The sequence below is a fragment of the Neophocaena asiaeorientalis genome, unplaced genomic scaffold (assembly GCF_003031525.2).
Source record: "Neophocaena asiaeorientalis asiaeorientalis breed wild unplaced genomic scaffold, Neophocaena_asiaeorientalis_V1.1 scaffold67, whole genome shotgun sequence".
In the NCBI taxonomy this organism is placed as follows: domain Eukaryota; kingdom Metazoa; phylum Chordata; class Mammalia; order Artiodactyla; family Phocoenidae; genus Neophocaena; species Neophocaena asiaeorientalis.
Genome location: NW_020173731.1, coordinates 13,362,026 through 13,377,798, shown reverse-complemented (window position 1 = coordinate 13,377,798; position 15,773 = coordinate 13,362,026). Strand labels below are relative to the sequence as shown.

General features: G+C 52.3%; 1 protein-coding gene across 2 annotated transcripts in view; it reads left to right on the top strand.

The window, feature by feature from the left end:
* Nucleotides 1-8,090: 8,090 nt before the first annotated feature.
* Nucleotides 8,091-15,773, top strand: part of PPFIA4 (PPFI scaffold protein A4) — a 34,455-nt gene continuing 26,772 nt past the window's right edge. For both annotated transcript variants that reach the window (XM_024750980.1, XM_024750981.1), the window contains exons 1-10: nt 8,091-8,324; nt 10,329-10,430; nt 10,817-10,981; nt 11,296-11,370; nt 11,602-11,691; nt 12,263-12,454; nt 12,754-12,900; nt 13,170-13,304; nt 15,180-15,263; nt 15,560-15,691. In XM_024750980.1, the coding sequence (XP_024606748.1) occupies nt 8,091-8,324; nt 10,329-10,430; nt 10,817-10,981; nt 11,296-11,370; nt 11,602-11,691; nt 12,263-12,454; nt 12,754-12,900; nt 13,170-13,304; nt 15,180-15,263; nt 15,560-15,691 (1,356 nt within the window). The remainder of the gene's footprint in view (nt 8,325-10,328; nt 10,431-10,816; nt 10,982-11,295; nt 11,371-11,601; nt 11,692-12,262; nt 12,455-12,753; nt 12,901-13,169; nt 13,305-15,179; nt 15,264-15,559; nt 15,692-15,773) is intronic.

Sequence of the window (15,773 nt, the reverse complement as noted above, 5' to 3'; positions counted from 1 at the left end):
TACAGAAGAGGATTTTCCTGTGTTTGGCTTAGAACAGGGGTCCCCAACCCCCAGGCCACAGACAGGTACCAGTCCAAGGCCTGTTAGGAGCCAGGCAGCACAGCAGGAGGTGAGTGGCGGGCCAGCGAGCGAACCTCCATCTGCCGCTTCCCATCGCTCCCCATCTCTCACATTACCACCTGAACAATGCCCCCGCCAACTCCGTCCGTGGAAAAATTGTCTTCTACGAAACCAGTCCCTGGTGCCAAAAAGGTTGCGGACCGCTGGCTTAGAGGATAGCTGCTGAGAGGAGGGCCTGGGAAGTGCAGCCAGGCCAGGAGCTTGACGTTGACTGTTCCGTGAAGAGTGAGCATTCTGGGAGACTTAGGGGGTGACCACCGCCATCTCTAATGCACACGGAGCCCTGGGCTTGGGAGATTAGGCAGTAGAGCTCTGATGGATGGTGCTGAGTAGAAGGGTGGGCTGGGCCCAGTTCCTTGACCTCAGCTCACACTAGGCCAGTTGTGGAGTACCCCCAAATGTTGGCCCTTGTTTGGGACAGAGCACATGGAACAAGTGGAATTTTCATTCCTTCATTATTATCCTCATCCTTCCCTCCTTTCCCTCTCATACATTCCCACAGAAATTCAAGACCACATATACACTTGCACTCTTTCATCACCAGTGGTACGCTTTCATGATCATGCACACACACAAAGCTCTCACGGCACCCATGAGCTCTTATGAACATACATGGTTTCATGACTCCCAGATGCATTCTCACGACCACAGTCGTATACCATCATGAGCCCTGTCATACACTTGTGACCACACACATCCACACACAATCTCACCATTATACATACTCATTCAGGACCCCATTCTCATGACCATACTCTTACACACACACACACACACACGCTTCTCTTTCATGATTACACATTTACGCCACAAATTCTCATGACTATGCACTTACACACTCTGTTGTGTGAATATACATGCCTTCCCCCACATTCTCTCTGTGTCATAACCACATATAGCCCCCATACTTTTGTGACCACATACACATACACACTTTTTGTGGTGCCTACATGTCTCTGGGTAGTTCTGTATACTCTAGACCTTTCACACCCCAGCACCTGGCAGCACTCCCTTCTGGTGTTCCTGATTACCCCTGAGCAGTTCTGTTTTCTGCTACATGACAGCTCTCTAATCTGATGGGCTGACCTACTAACGCAGAAACCTCTGAGCAGTTTTTTGTGAACACCAGAGGACCCATATTTGTCCCACACAGACCTCTAGTTTGAAAGATTTTTATCCTCCAAATAGATGACATTTATGACTTTGTTCCTTCTCTTGCGAACATTATTTGAGGACATCTGTAAGTGTTAATCAACGGCTCTGATTAGCAGAAGATGGCTAGGGTTACTGTACTTAATGATGTAAGTTCAGCGAAAGCCAGGTCCTGCCTATCTTAGCTTTTGTAAATAAATGATCTCTACTAGACATTTAGAATGTGGGCCCCCAGTGTCACCTGTGTAGCCTTCCCAGGTTTTTTTCTCTGTTGCATTGATGTGCTGCCTCTCTGAGAGAACATGTATTTATTTTAGCAGAGGTCTCTGTAGACAATACTTACCAGGGATCTTCTAACCTCTTTTAGGCCTGGAACCCTTTTATACAAATGAAACCTTAATCACATGTCCAGTAAAATTGACAGACTTGGAGTTGATGAGATTAAAGAAAGGAAAGAGGGTTCAGAGCCCTTTGTGTCTGTCTCACCTCTTTCCCCTTTTTTCGTCCCGGGCTGCCCCAAAGGTACTATATCATAAAGCCCAGTTTGCAAATCCCTGGCTTAATTTAAAGATGTAGTTGTGATGGCTGTAATTTTGAAGCGGAACTATTCTGGAGGTGCACAGAGACTTGCAGTCCTCCTTTCCCCACTAGCCTTTGACATCAGTCCTCCTGGGGTGGTGAGAATGCGAGTAAGCATACGGCTAGGCATGCCCGGGGCAGCTGCAGTTTATATCTGTGTCCTGGTGTGGTTGTTAACAGTGCTTCCATTCACTCTCCTGGTTTGGACAGAAAGTTGTTTGCTTACCCAAATGATAGGCCGTGTCTTAGCAAGAGGTGGTTCATAGCTAACTCCTGGGGAGCAGCTGGAGGGATGGGCTTCACAGATACGGGCCCAGAGGAACCTGTCAGATAGAGAGGCCTCTTCCTGAATCAGCAGGATGCGCCGATGTTCGGAAGTTGAGTATCTGGGCTGGCAGTCAGTGCTAACCTGTGCTTGGGTAGCATTTTATACTTTTCAGAACAGTTTCGTGTCTCTTAACTCCTTTGACCCTCATGACACTCTGTAAGATCACTGTCTCGTGTTGTGTGTTACAACCTTCATTTTCCAGATTTGGGAACCTGATGCCCAGAGAAAGTCTAACTGCTGGCCTTTTAGGGGCCCAGGGAACTGGATGATTTAGAAGTGATTTGTGGCCAGCAGTGAGAAACTGTCAATAAAGCTTTTCCAAGAGTGTTTTTCTCTTGGAAGGCTTCCTGTAGCTAATACAGATTTTTAGTTTTCTTATTGTAATTGGAGTGGGCCCAGCCTTGAGGTGCTTCAGGAGCCTGGGGTGCTAAGAGTTAACACTTACTGAGTGTTTGCTGGACACGGATGTCAACACTTTGCATATGTTAGCTCTAGTAATCCTCACATCAGCTATGTGAGGTGAATATTATTGTCATCTCCATTTCACAGATGAAGAACGGAGGCTCAGAGAGACTAGGTGTCTTTCCAGAGTCACACGTCAGTGGAGGAGCCAGCCCGTCAGCCTGCTCCAGAGTCTTCCTTTTGAGGCAGGAGTGGCCTCCATCTTGCTGTAAAGAAGCTTTAATTTTTCAGAGGGGAAGACAAATGAACCTATTCCCAGGCCTTGAGTCAGTTTTTTCTATTTTAGAGTTGCCCTTCTTTAAAGTTGGTCAGAGATACACTTCCCAGAATGACTCTGTCACATGTATCCATTCAGCTCCTTGTATGTTAGGACCATGGTAAGTGTTGGAGCATCCAAAGATAATTAGGTTAGAGTCTTCAGATGAGTCTGTGTTGCACAAACAGAGGGAAAGGCTGTGCTGGGTCAGTGGAAGAGCCAATCTTATGTATGGGGGGGAATCAGAAAAGGCTCCATGGAGAAAGTGGTATTTAAGATGAGCTTAGAAGGGTGATCAGGAGTTCCTTAGACTAACATGGAAAGGAAGACTGAGGCAGGCCAGGTGAGGTGCTAGAAGCTCATGAGCAATAGGTGGGCTCTGGGAGCATGACAGTGGGCAGAGCTAGGGAGTAGCAGGGGAGAAAGGGCTTGACTGGGCTTTGGAGAAGAGGATGAGTGAGGGCAAGTCTTCTTGGGGTGTTGAGCTGGATAGGGAGAGGAACAAGGGAGGAGGAGAAGCTTCTGGATTAGAGGAAAAAAGAGGTGGGGAGTGAGACTTCATTCTACTGGGAGGATGGTATCTGAAAACCCCACAGGATGAGGGGGGCTGAGGGCTCAGAAGAACGTGTTTCTGTAGCTCCTGTGGGAATGTGGTATGGTATGGGGAACTCAGGCAGTCTCCTTACAACTCAGTATGGAGCCAGCTAGGCGGTAGAGGGAGAGAATTGGGTAGGTGGTAGATGAGGCTTTGGAGACAGGTCACTTCCAGTGGGGAAGTGGCTGCCTCATGACCGTGATGCCTGCTACACAGAGGCCTTCGCTCAAGCTAGAGGAGGATCAGTGGAGGAGGCCCGAGGTGAGCTATCCCTAGGCTGCCATCTCCCTGGATGAAGGCGACAAGGGCCGGGGCCCAAGTGCCTTGGCCTCTTGGAAGAAACACGATGCCTGAAGGAGTCATGTCCACTCCCTCTTCCTCCATCCCCTACCCGTCTTTGGAGTCAGACAGACTGGACTTGAATCCTAGCTCTTCCTCTTACTAGCTGTAATAGACTTGATTACATGACTTAAGTCCCAATTCTCACATCTGTGAAATGAGAAGAAGAATTGTGTCTTCCTTGCAAGGACTTGTGAGGATTAAAGTAAGTTAATATATGTCCACTGACAACACAGTGTCTGGCACATGGTAAATATTGAATAAATCATAGTTGCTATTATAATTGTTATTATTTTCCTAGATGACCACTTCCCTCCCCATTTCCTCAGGTCTTCACCCTTTTGGGTGGGTATCTGACCTTCCAATTGGGTGGGTATCTGACCTTCCTCTCTTACCTCTTTACCTTGAAGCGCCCTCTTTGTGTGGCTCATGGCCCACTTAGACTTGAGCACAGCTCCTGGAAGCTTTGCCCTGGCCCTTTGGCTTCTATGGGAGCTGGTAGCTTTGCCTTTGCCGAGCTGTCTCACCGTGGTGGGGCCTGCCATCTGGCAGGGCAGTGGGGAGCCAGCCTGTCTGTGTGTGCATGTGGCCAGCTAGAGCATCAGACCCAAGTGCCCATCCCTCCTGTTTGTTAGGAAAAGATGGGGGTGATTTTGGGGGAGCCAAAGAGGCCTCAGAGTCTGCCTCTTCTGTGTTTAAAACCCCAGAGGCCTGGTTTTCATCTGACCCCTCCCTCCTCACACACACATCAGCTCAGTCTGGAGCCCTTCTCTGTTGTGTCACAGCCTGCCCACACTCCTCACTTGGCAAAACCCCTCACATATGTTTGCTTTGGGGGCTGGTAGCTTTCGCTTCTGAATCAGGACTTGTGAGTGTTACTTAGAAATTATGCAGGAGCTGAGGAGGCTTGTGTTAGGCTGAGATGATAATTGCGCTATTTAAAGATGGCCATGGAGCCAGGAAGAGCCAGGCGTCCTGATGTGGCTGTCTTCAAGCTCCCATCTGCTCACCATGCTTGTGCAGTTTGTGGGGACGGGGAGAGGAAGTCCTGGACAGTCATCTCACGGGCATCTGTCTGGCGTACATCTCTGGGCTCATCTTCAACCTGCTCTACATGTTGCCAGTTCACTAGGGTAAGTGGAGTCGCTACCTGGCTCTCGGTTTGGAAGGAGGCTGGGAAAGGGCTGATGGCACTGAAGCCAGCTTCTCAGTTACCAGAATGACTCGGAGGATTTGAGGAGGCCAAGTCAGACCAAATGGCCAGCACATCACTGTGGGCAGCCTGAGGTCCTATGTTTCCTTCCTGAGAACTTCCCAACCCCTTTCCCATAAGGAGCCATAAAAAACCCACCCACAGGGCTTCCCTGGTGGCGCAGTGGTTGAGAGTCCGCCTGCCGATGCAGGGGACGCAGGTTCGTGCCCCGGTCCGGGAAGATCCCACGTGCCGCGGAGCGGCTGGGCCCGTGAGCCATGGCCGCTGAGCCTGCGCGTCCGGAGCCTGTGCTCTGCAACGGGAGAGGCCACAACAGTGAGAGGGGCAAAACCCACCCACAGGCCCGCCTTTGCCCACTACTAAGGTAATTCGTACTCCCCTACAGTTGTGGGGTGCTTTTCCAAACTCTTTATCCATGATCTCATCCCTCTGAGGTGGACTAAATAAGGGCTGTGGGTTCTTACAGTAGAGGCCTTAGTAGGTCATGACAAGCCCAAGATCACTCAGCTGGTCTGGCAGAAGTGCAGCTCAGGTCTCCAGAGTCCCCGCTCTGGGCTCCTTCCTCTATATTACACTGCAGCCTGCCTGGAGATCTGTTGGACTGAGTCCCTGAGCTCCTGAGCACACTATACTCTTCTCCAAAAGACAGCCTCTGCCATAGGGGGCCCCTTCCCCAGACTGGCCTTCTTTTCTGCTTCTCATTTCTTCTTGGGATGGGGGTAGGGGAGTGGGAAGGGTTGAGGGCCTGGCTGTTGATGAGCTTGGAGAGGTATGGGGGGTCAATGTGGCCTTTAAACCTCACAGATTGGAGCTTTAGGGTGAAGTGGGTAGGAGAATCAGAGGACTTGCTGTTATTAGCATTAGTGAGATGGCACCTCTGGCAAGACTGGGGTAGCAGCCCCTCCTACCTGCTCCCAGCTGCTCTTTGGGGCAGCGATATTGGGGTAAGGTAGGGTGCAGACCAAGGTGCTACTTTTCACCTCTTGGAACCCTGCCCTTTACGGTGGCTGTCCGGCTTGGGGAATGGATCCCTGGATCAGAGTGTGTATCCAGTTTCTGTGTCTGGGAACATGTGTATGTCCTAAGTCTCCAAGTTCCTGTGTCTCCCTGTGTGGGCACGCCCACGTGCTGCCTGAACTACTGGGCCCTCTGGGAATGGCTGTGGGTATGAGCTTGGGAGTTCTCAAGCTGGCACTCTAACTTTTATCTTATCCAGGCCCAAGTTCCTCCCCAGCCTCACCTTGGCTATCCCCCGTTTCTGGGGGAGGGGATAAGGGGATGACAGGGGGGTTCAGGTAGAAGAGACACGGCCCGTTTTTGGTTCCCCTGCTAGGTTCAACCCTGCCACAGGCCAGAGGTTCCCTGTGTCTGACTTTTCACCTCATACTGGGTCCAGATGCCGCCTGTCCTCTCCCTGACCCTCCCAGTCTGCCTATTCCCCAGTCTGCTACCTGAGGGGTGAACAGGAAGCTGTCCCTGTGTCTCCCAAATGGGGATGGGGTAGGGAAGGAGGGAAAGCACCATTTACAGGGCTTCTCTGAGTGCCCATTACTGTGCTGGGTGTCTCACATCCCATCTCTCATAAAACAGGAGCTCTGAAGACAGCTCCCTCTGAAAACTGATTAAGGCGGTAGCCTTCCAGCAGTGAGCAGGGAGGTTGGAAGCTGACGGCAGGCAGAAATCCCTAGCTGCATGCTGCCTTCCTCGGTTCACCTTCCTTTGCTCTGACCACTGGACTTCCCTGTGCCAGGCTCAAGGCGTTACTGCCAGGCTGTGCACATGCTAACCACCCTAGCTGGTGACTTTCTGACAGTGCCAGCATTGGGAAGTTACATGGAGGGAGAAGATTCCCAGGCACGAGCAGGGGCCCCACATGGAAGCCCTGCCCTAGGAGAGTAACATCTCCCCCACCTACCAACATGAATCCTTTACATCATTCTGTCTCTGCTCCAACCCAGAGGTGGTAGGCCATGAGTTCAGAATGGAAGCCTGCTGTCTGCCAGGTTTCAGGAGTAGGGGGTGACTTGAGCCAGAGCCTCCTCCCTGAATGATGGGCATGGAGCAGGTCAGGGCTATCTGCCTGCCCCAGTGTCCAGCCCGTGCCTTTTCAAGGAGCCATGTTGTGCCAGTGGTCAGGGTAGGAGCTACTCTGTCCCTGTTTCCTATGAGCCCAGTAGTCCATCCTGTATGGGACTCACACCCACTAAGAGCCCTTTAACCCCTTCTGTGCTTGCCTTGGCCTGAATGTGGGGGAGAAATCTATGGGGTGGGGTAGGGACCCTATTTCCTCTCCTCCCACTCTCACAGCCTCAGGTCTCGGGAGGACTCTGGGCAGGCTTCCGGCTGCTCCCTTGCCGCTTACTGAATTATTTCTATATTTGGCCAGCAAGCCACGTGGGTGGGGGAACCACTCCACTGCGGCTGCACTTCTGACAGCTGTGGGTGGGGGAAGCTGGTGACAGAGGCTACAGCAGTGGGCATGTGCATTTCTTGGGAGAACTAAGGAAGGCACCATCTGAGTGAGTAAGCCCGGAGAAGGGCCATGCACCAACTCTTCACCCTCTTCCCCCACGTTCTGGTCCACGTTCCTGCCTCCTCTCCCCTCACCCACCTCCTGGATGCCCTTCTCTGCTCAGCTGTTTCTCACAGCAGTCTCTTCCCCAACAGACCACTGCCCTCCGGAAACGATGGTTGTTGCTGGACCCAGCTGGGACTCTGCCAGGCTCCAGTGCTCAGTCTAAGGAAAGGGCCCTCTTCCAGCCCTGCTCTCCCTGCCTGTCATGGCCACGCTCAGCCGCTGCCTGCTTGCCTGGGGACATAGGGCACCCAGCCCCAGCGCTGAGAGGCTAAACCAGGCCCTCTCACTCCATTTCACAGGGGCGCTCTGGGCACCAGGCCCCTTTCAGACCGAGAGTAACTGATGCCGTCTGTTCACTCACCTGGCACTGCCTGCTCTGAGACCCCTACACGGGTCGCCCTGGAGGTGCCAACCCTGTGAACCCCTCCCCTGTGCCCTGACACTGAGAAGGCCCTGCCCACCCCCACCATGTGTGAAGTGATGCCCACAATCAACGAGGGGGACCCCCTGGGGTCTCCCCATGGAACGGATGCTGACGCCAACTTTGAGCAGCTGATGGTGAACATGCTGGATGAGCGGGAGAAGTTGCTGGAGTCCCTTCGGGAGAATCAGGAGACTTTGGCGGCGACACAGAGCCGGCTCCAGGATGCCCTGCATGAGCGAGACCAGCTCCAGTGCCACCTTAACTCTGCCCTTCCCCAGGTAAGGCCCGATAGTCTGCATCTCCCTCATCCCCTTCCCCTCACCCAGCCTTTCAGAGCCCTCAGCTTCTGGGCCCTCAGCTCTCTTCGTCTATTAGCGTCTCAACAAATGGAATTCACAGAGCATTTACTCTCCTTCGCCTTGCTTCATAATACTTTTCCCTGTTACTCCCAAGCTCCTCAGGCTGAAATTGGCTCCACCTGGAGAAAAGGATGGACTTTGATGTGGGAAGAAAACCCAGCCTTAGTTGCCAACTGCAGTGAACCCATGCAGCCAGAAGGTGGCAGGCTATACTGGAAAGACACCTCCACCTTGGAGGCTCCTCACCAGGGTCCTGTTCTTGGAAGTGGTGGGTGGCGAACCACAGAGAATGGAGATGGGAGAAGCCTTAGACCTCTCATTGCACAGATGAAAAAAACAAGAGGCATCACATGGAAAATTATAGGCAGAGCTGTGATACCCCCCTTATTCTCCTCAATCAACATGACTACTAGCAATAATGGTCACCATTTATTGTGTTTTCTGTGTGCTAAGCACTTTGACTGGAATTTCCTTCACTAAATTCCACAGTGCCGAAGTTAGCGCTGTTATCGCCATCATCTCTATTTTACAAATGATGAAGCTGAAACTTGAGGAGATTGGTAAACTGCTCATGGCCACCCTGCCTGTGGGGGTGCTGCAAGGGTTAGAGAGGCAGCCCTGAGGGGCCACACAGCTCAGGACTCAGCTCCAGGCCCTCTCCCCCACGTGTGGGGAGAAGAACCAGAGTAGCTGAGTTTCCTACCCAGGGTCCAGAAGCGTTCGGAGGGCATAGTCTTGTGATGCTCTGTAGATAGGAATATGGAGCCCTGGTGAGGAATTGGGGTGGGAGATGGGCCCATCCTACCCCGCTGTGTTCGGAGCCCTGAACAAGCCCCCCGCCCCCAGGATGAAGGAGCCAGTCCCTGCCCCCAGGGAGCTCGAACACTAGAAAGGAGATAGACAAGAACCCAAATGGTAGGAAGAAAACGTGGAGGAAGAGAAGAGGGGCCCCCAAAGGATTGTTAAAACAGTGTCAACACCTAAAATAGCTTCCAGATAATTGTCTTTCGGATTAGAGGTTCAAAGGGGTTAGGTATCTTGTCCAAGGTCACAAACGGGCAGACCTGAGATTTGATCTCAACCCCTCACTGGGAGCTTCATGAGGGCAGGGATTATGTCTTTTCTGTTACTGTGTTTCCAGTGACCAGCACAGGAGCTGGTACATGGTAGGTGCTCAGAGTGCCTGTGTTCGTAACGGTTTTCAGAGGAGGGAGAAAGCCTTCCACTGGGAAGTCTGGAAAGGTCCCAAGGAGGTGTGTCCTTTGAGATGGACTTTGAAAGATCAGGTGTTGATAGAAGATTGGGCTTTCAGGGGTCGGGGGAGCCCACTGAGCAAAGGTGTGGAATTAAGAAGTTTACTAGTGACTGTAAACAGCGGTTACCCAGGTTGACCAGGTCTTAGGGTGTATGGAAAGGAACTGTGAGAGAGAAGCTGGAAACCAGGATAATAAGTTTGGATTTAATGGTGTAAACAACACTGTGCTTTGGGAGATTACCTTAGCAGCAGTGTGTCAGAGGGGTTAGAGTTGGGGAGGGACGTTACTAATGCCAAACCAGAAGTGAAACTCCCCTCCATCCACTTCTAAAGGGAAATGTCACTGGATTGTTGGAGAAACAGAAATACAAAATGGGAGGGAGGACATAATCAGGTTATATTGGTGGCTGGAGGGGGAAGGGGCGCAGAGCAGACCTGGTGACTTTCTCACTCTTCTGTGCAACTGTATTCCCTTGCACCCTACCACATCCTTGGAATGCTTCCCCTCTGGAGAAGCACATGCTAGTAGTATGGATGGATAGGGATTTTTCTGGGGACAGTTGGTGGAAGCAAGGGACGAGTGAGAGGATCCCACCGCTGACTCGGGCGTGCAGGATACTGCTTAGGTGGTGGATCCCCAAGCACTGAGGGGCCTTGGGGGTTTTCAGGAATTTGCCACCTTAACCCGGGAGCTGAGTATGTGTCGGGAGCAGCTTCTAGAGAGGGAGGAAGAGATATCAGAGCTGAAAGCAGAGCGGAATAACACGAGGGTAAGTGGGGTGACCTGGTGTGTGTTTGTGCTTTGGGGGTGGGGGGTATGACCAAGGGAGCAGGCATGGCCAGGACCAGCACATCCCCAGCCCTATCCTAACCTCCTCCTGCCTTATATCACCCTGGGGTGATAGTCAGTTTGTTCAACCATCAGTGCTAGGCTTTTCACCTCTAGTTCGGGGTCAAGGAAAAGGTCGGGGTCTTGGGAGAGAGGCTAGGGCAGGTATTCAGTTGGGGCAGCAGCTGTTTACCCACACAGAAGTATTTCACCATTCTAACAATGGTACACATGGCAGTACTCGTGTCTGCTGGCTGTTCATGTGGACCCTGCTTATAGCCCCTGGGCTCACAGCCCTTCCTCTTGCCCTCCCCTTCTCTCTGCCAGTTGCTTCTGGAACATCTGGAGTGCCTAGTGTCCCGTCATGAGCGGTCACTGAGGATGACTGTGGTGAAGCGTCAGGCTCAGTCACCTTCAGGGGTTTCCAGTGAGGTGGAGGTGCTGAAGGCTCTCAAGTCACTGTTTGTGCACCACAAGGCCCTGGATGAGAAGGTACCTAGGCTGGCCCACAGCCTGCCTCCACCCCCAATCCAGCCAGGCTTCCCCAGAGCCTCCATGCATCCCTTCTCTGAGATTTCTGAATCCTGTGTTTAGGGAAAACTGCCTTCTAGCTTCATAACTGGCTCCCTCCTACCATTAATCCAATTTCCAGGTCCTCCTATTAGGTTCCCTCTCAGAAATTTGCCCCTTGGCAGGTCCTTCTCTTTGCCTTATGCTCAGTGGTGGTCGACCAAGCCCAGGCTTCTCCAACTTGAGTCCAGTGGGGTCTCTGTTTCTTTCTTCATCTCCCCTTTCATCTTGGACAGGTGCGAGAGCGGCTCCGGGTGGCCCTGGAGAGAGTGACCACCTTGGAAGAGCAGTTGGCGGGTGCCCACCAGCAGGTAAGCTGCTTGCCCTCCCTCCATCTGTAGACTACAGCTCCTGGAAGCCAAGGCTGGTTTACCCCTTTTCCCTACTCTGTTCCTCATCAGATTTCTCCCCTCTGTCTTAACTGGAGACTCTTAGCCAACAGGAGACATCTCTCTCTAGGAGGTGGGAGACTTGGAAGGGCCTGGAATATATAGGAGGTTCTCTTCTCTTTGACTCACTGCCCTGGGGACTGTGCCCTACAGGTGTCTGCCCTACAGCAGGAGGCAGGGGTTCAGGATGGAGTAGCAAAAGAGGAGGGGACTGTGGAACTGGGACCGAAATGCCTGTGGAAGGTGGGTCATGGGGAGCTGCATAGAGGGGACGTGTCTTACCCCGGACAGGAGGTGGGGGCCCTGCCCTCTCTTAGTGCAGTAGAGCAACTGCTTGAATTAAATTTGGAGCTATCTCCAATGGTACCATCTCTCTTTCCTTCTTCCCCCTACCCCATCTGCAAAGAACTCTACAGATTTTTGTTTTAGTGCCCAGTACGCACACTGCTAAGCATATAATGTGTTCACTTGCATTGTTAGGTGCCATGTACCTAAGAGATCACTTCTCTTTCTGAGCCTCTGTTCCCCTAGCCATGCCCCTTTCTAGGTTACAAGAGGCTGAAACAGCAGGTAAAACTAGACATGATTATTTTTCAAGGGATACACAGGAGAGTGAGAGTGTTTGGTCATTGTCTGGAATGAGCTTCTGGAGGCTAGAGGAAGAAGGGTGTACCTGGAGGTGTGCTCTAAAATTGGGGGCAGAGCTGTGATCTGCTCTGGTTGTGCTGTCCCTCTTCCCACCTCCCCAGGGCAGGGCAGGGGAATGGGATGCCCAAGGCTCTGATGACTGACTGATAGTTCACTGTCTCTGGAGCATGACGCGGGCCAGGTAGAAGAGCTGCAGGAGCTCCTGGAGAAGCAGAACTTTGAGTTGAGCCAGGCCCGGGAGCGACTGGTCACCCTGACAGCAACCGTGGCCGAACTTGAGGAGGACCTGGGCACGGCCCGCCGGGACCTTATCAAGTCGGAGGAGCTGAGCAGCAAACATCAGCGGGACCTCCGGGAAGTGAGCAAGGGCCTGGGCCTGACCCTATCTTTCTGGGTGCAGGTATTTGGCACTCAGGAAGATAGCTGCTGGATGTCCTGGGTGTAGAGGGAGAGCCAGGCAAGGGCTGAGGAGTGTAAGACTGAACACTTGGTAGGGTCCAATGTGGGGACGAGTGGTGGGAGGGATGGGTCAAGGTCAGAAACTGATAGGGTAATGTGGAGGAGATACAGCCAGCCAGATTTGGTGGGGAGGTGCGGACACGATGAGGGCAGGAAAAAGCTGATGACCTTCATCTCATCCTCTCCTGTACCGCTCAGGCTCTAGCCCAGAAGGAGGACGTGGAGAAGCGAATAACCACACTGGAGAAGCGCTACCTGGCTGCTCAGCGTGAGGCCATATCGATTCATGACCTCAATGACAAACTGGAGAATGAGCTGGCCAATAAGGAGTCCCTGCACCGCCAGGTAACTCCTGCAGATGGGGTTGGGGGACACTGTACTTGACCCTGGATGTCCTAATGACCATGCTGGAACCTCCCCTTGGTGGCCCAGGAGACCCTGAGGTGCTGGTTGCCTTGGGAAAGGGAAAGTCAGGTATCTCTGGGTAGCCAAGAATCAAGATTGTTCCCTGCGGCTTCTGACCTATCACTTGCTCTCTACTGAGGATGGGCCAGGGGGTGGGGGAAGCTTCAGTACTCCCTCTTGACTCTTCTCCCCACCCCCTACTTTGCTAGTGTGAGGAGAAAGCCCAGCATCTGCAGGAGCTACTGGAGGTAGCAGAGCAGAAACTGCGGCAGACGATGCGCAAGGCTGAGACGCTGCCAGAGGTGGAGGCTGAGCTGGCCCAGAGAATTGCAGCCCTCACCAAGGCAAGTGGGCCAAGGGCCTGGGAATCTTCCTCTGTTCCCTGCTTCCTGAGCTCTTATGTAGCCAGGCAGTGAATGGAGAGAGTGGGACGCACGTTGGGCTGGGGGCCAGGAAACTGCTTCTCATTGCATGGCTCCAGGAAACACACTTTGTTGTTGTGTCTGTCACATGGAAGAGTAATCCCTGCCCTCATCACCCCACAGGGATGTGACAGTTCCATAAGAAGGGATGTAAGAGTACTTTAATAAGTAGAAGAAACTGTGCTGATGCAAAATATTTTTATTATCATTTACACCATTGTAGTTAATACTTCCTTTGGTCGGGGGTCTGAAGTGGAAAAAATAGAACTTTCATTTCTGGAAAGGTGAAATCTGAGAGGAAATATGATCAAAGTTTATACATCTCTGAATGGGGTGGGAGTTTAGGCTGAGCATATCTTTTTTTTTTTTTTGTCAAATTGAAGCATTCTAGATCTAGGGACCATCCCTAGCTGTTTGAAGGCTTCAGCTTTTGGACAAATAAAAGGGAATATAATTTTACCCAATGGATAGTTAACTTTATGGAGGTATGCAGGCTGAAAACATCCTAGGTCTGGAAGAGCTATGTAAATGCATGGACATCTACATGTGGTGGCTTAATCAAGAGAATTTAGGAGTGTTTACAGCGGGTCGGAGGCTTTCAGGGGTGCCTCATGTGGGATCACCATAGCTACCCACCCAAGCAATGGAGAGAAGAAAACCAATATTTAATAAGCATCAGACCCCAGAGCCTCTGGAGGATAGAGGCTGGCCATTGTGCCAGTGTGGCAGCTTGGGGGCTCTGGGGATGGAACCTGCAGCCTGGCTGTACCTCGGTAGACTCGGGACCACGTTTGCTTCTGCCACTGACTTGCTCTGTTACCTGGGAAAAGTCACTCCCTCCCTAACTGGGCGTCTGTGTCATTATCTCTGTGATGATGTCATCATCTCTATAATGATGGGGTTGAATTTGGTCGTCTCTAAGGCCTTTCAGGCCCCTAGGAGTGAAGGACAGAGTTTAAAGTGCAGCAGAAGACGTTATGTGTGGGATGCTGAGCAGTCAGTTTTAGTAACTCTCAAAACTGACAAGAAGGGATGGACTGAAGTGATTCATATGTTCAAGGGAGTCATAGTAGAAGGGCCTTAAGGAGGGATTTCCTGACTGTAAGATGTGTGATAGTCTGGAATACCTTGTCAGAAGAGGCAGTGGGGTCTCCATCTCTGAAGATGCATGAACGGAAGGGGAGACCACTCTACCCAGGCTGCTTTAATAACAAAGGTAATCACCATGGCTAACATTTGTTGAGTGCTTATTGTGTCCTAAGTGTTTGCCGTGGATTATCACCTTTAGTCCTTGCAATGGGCATAGGTGCTGTTATTACAACTGAGGAGATAAAGGCTCAATAGAGGTTCAGTAACTTGCCCAAGGTCACACAGCTGGGAAGGGAGGGAGCCAGGATTTGAACCAGTCTGGTTTGAGTCCATGTTCTTAAGGACAATTCCATCTATCTGGAGGCATAGAGATTTATGGTCGCTCATACTTTCAAGTGGGGTTTTTTTCTGGAAGCGTAGGGAGAATTTAGCCTCTTGAGCTGCCAGCTCTGGGATGTTTCAAGGCTATAGCCCTGAGCAGGAAGGAGAGGGTATGGGTGGGGGGAAAGCGGCAGGGTTGGGGTACTTGGAAAGAAAGGCAACGGTGGTGGCAATTATGCTCCAAGATGGTAAGTGGAGAGCTTGGCTTTCTTGGTCCCTGAGGCCCTGATTCCCAAGGGCCGCTCTGGCACCTGGGTGCATGGGATACAAGGTCTGAGCAGGAAGGCAGATGATCTTCGGGCTGCACTGACCCATTCCTCCCTCCAGGCTGAAGAGCGGCATGGCAGCACTGAGGAGCACCTGCGGCAGTTGGAGGGACAGCTGCAGGAAAAGAACCAAGAGCTGGCAAGGGTGAGCTTACCGGGCCAGACCCTCGAGCCTCCTCTCAACCCCAGGGCGGCATCCCAGGATGGTCTGTGGGTAGGGAAAGGAGGAAGAGTGAGAGCTAGGGAAGGACCTGGCTAGGGACAGGGACAGAGCCACAGAGGGGTGGGAGGAGGTGGTCAGGAAAGCTGCAGACAGGGGCCCCCGGAGGATAAGAAGGGGACAGGTGAGTGGGCTGGAACCACAGCAGGAATGAGTGGCTCCCTGGGATTGCAGTGAGATGGCCCTGGGGTGGCTTGGCGCAAGGTGGTCTGGTTATGCAGGTGCGCCAGCGGGAGAAGATGAACGAGGACCACGGCAAGCGACTGTCAGACACCGTGGACCGACTGCTTAGCGAGTCGAATGAGCGCCTGCAGCTCCACCTCAAGGAGCGCATGGCGGCCCTGGAGGAGAAGGTGCTGTGGGTGGCGGGCCTGGATGGGCAGGGCTGCCCGGAAGGACTGCGCTGGCGGAAAGGGGCGGGGTGGGTAAAGGTGT